The sequence below is a fragment of the Nestor notabilis genome, unplaced genomic scaffold, assembly GCF_000696875.1.
Source record: "Nestor notabilis isolate BGI_N333 unplaced genomic scaffold, ASM69687v1 scaffold26672, whole genome shotgun sequence".
Taxonomy (NCBI): domain Eukaryota; kingdom Metazoa; phylum Chordata; class Aves; order Psittaciformes; family Psittacidae; genus Nestor; species Nestor notabilis.
In genome coordinates, this window is record NW_009917389.1 from 422 (window position 1) to 1,549 (window position 1,128).

At 60.0% G+C, this 1,128-nt stretch overlaps 1 protein-coding gene across 1 annotated transcript in view; it reads right to left on the bottom strand.

Moving 5' to 3' along the window:
- Nucleotides 1-708: 708 nt before the first annotated feature.
- The window catches only part of PSMC3IP (PSMC3 interacting protein), a 1,309-nt gene continuing 889 nt past the window's right edge, over nt 709-1,128 (bottom strand). Inside the window, exons 3-4 of the mRNA XM_010009211.1 lie at nt 862-940; nt 709-768 (exon numbers count right to left, since the gene is read on the bottom strand). Of these exons, the coding sequence (XP_010007513.1) occupies nt 709-768; nt 862-940 (139 nt within the window). The remainder of the gene's footprint in view (nt 769-861; nt 941-1,128) is intronic.

Here is a 1,128-nt window from a genome sequence, read left to right on the forward strand (position 1 = left end):
GAATCACTCTTCAACCCCTGCCTTTGGGGCGATGCACCGCAAGGGCAGCCCCCAGGTCAAGCCCTGCAGTGCTGCTCATCACCCCAGGCACAGGGTCAGCCCCAGCACTGGGCAGATGCTGCTGGGTGTGGGAGCAAACTGGAGGTGCACAGGTCGGGGCTGGACACAGGGCACGGACAGAAGCCCCCGGCTTTGCTCCTGCTGCAGGAGGAGGACGTGGAGTTTCACAGACCTCACCTGTGAAATCACCTATTTTTTCTATTGTGAAAAGTAATTAAGTAAATTTTGCTGAATGTTTTAACGATTCTTCTGGGTTTATTTCTGTTGCTGAGCGCTGGAGCCAGCCCCTAACAGTGCTCAGGGTCCCCCCAGTCCAGCTCTTTGCCTTCCACATCCCTCAGGGCTGCTGCAGCCCAGAGCCCAAACCCTCTGAACAGAGAGAGGCCACCACGACCTGAACCCAAATGCTGGTGTTTAATGGAGCCAGTGCTCGTGCATCGTGGCTGAAATACAGGGGGAACTCTGCAGACACCAGCTCCTTCACCCCCCTGAGGCACCCCTGGAGCACCAGGGCCCTGCTGCAAAGCACTTTGAACCAAAACACTTGTAAATGTGCAGGACAAGCCCGAGCCCTGCAAAAAGAGGACGAAAACCAACCCAAGAGCTGGGTTCCAGCACCAGCTCCTGCAGCAAAGGCTCCTCAGCGCCTCACAGAGCCGCCGGCAGCACAACGTTGTGCTCTTCATCCGTCTCTATCCCCACCTCCTCCTGCAGGAGCACAGTGGGGCTCAGCACCGCGGGGCGCAGCACCACGGGGATCAACACGGTGCCAGCCCCGCAGAGCCCAGCCTTGGGACTTACAAAGAATTGCTTCTTGCTTTTGGGGTACCCCTCCAGGATGGCGTCCAGCAGCTCGGTCGCCTGCAGGGACAGGGGTGTCCTGAGCCAGCAGAGTGGGGGACAGGGGCTGGGTGTTCCCAAGGGACCCTGTCCTTGGGCACTGCAGCACCCAGGGGAGCACCGTGGCACCCCAACCCCAAGCACAGCACTGTCTGCTCCGCAGCTACAGCCTGTGGTCTCCTCCCTCAGCACCGCAGCAGGGGGAAGGGGCTCAGCTCAAGCAGGGGC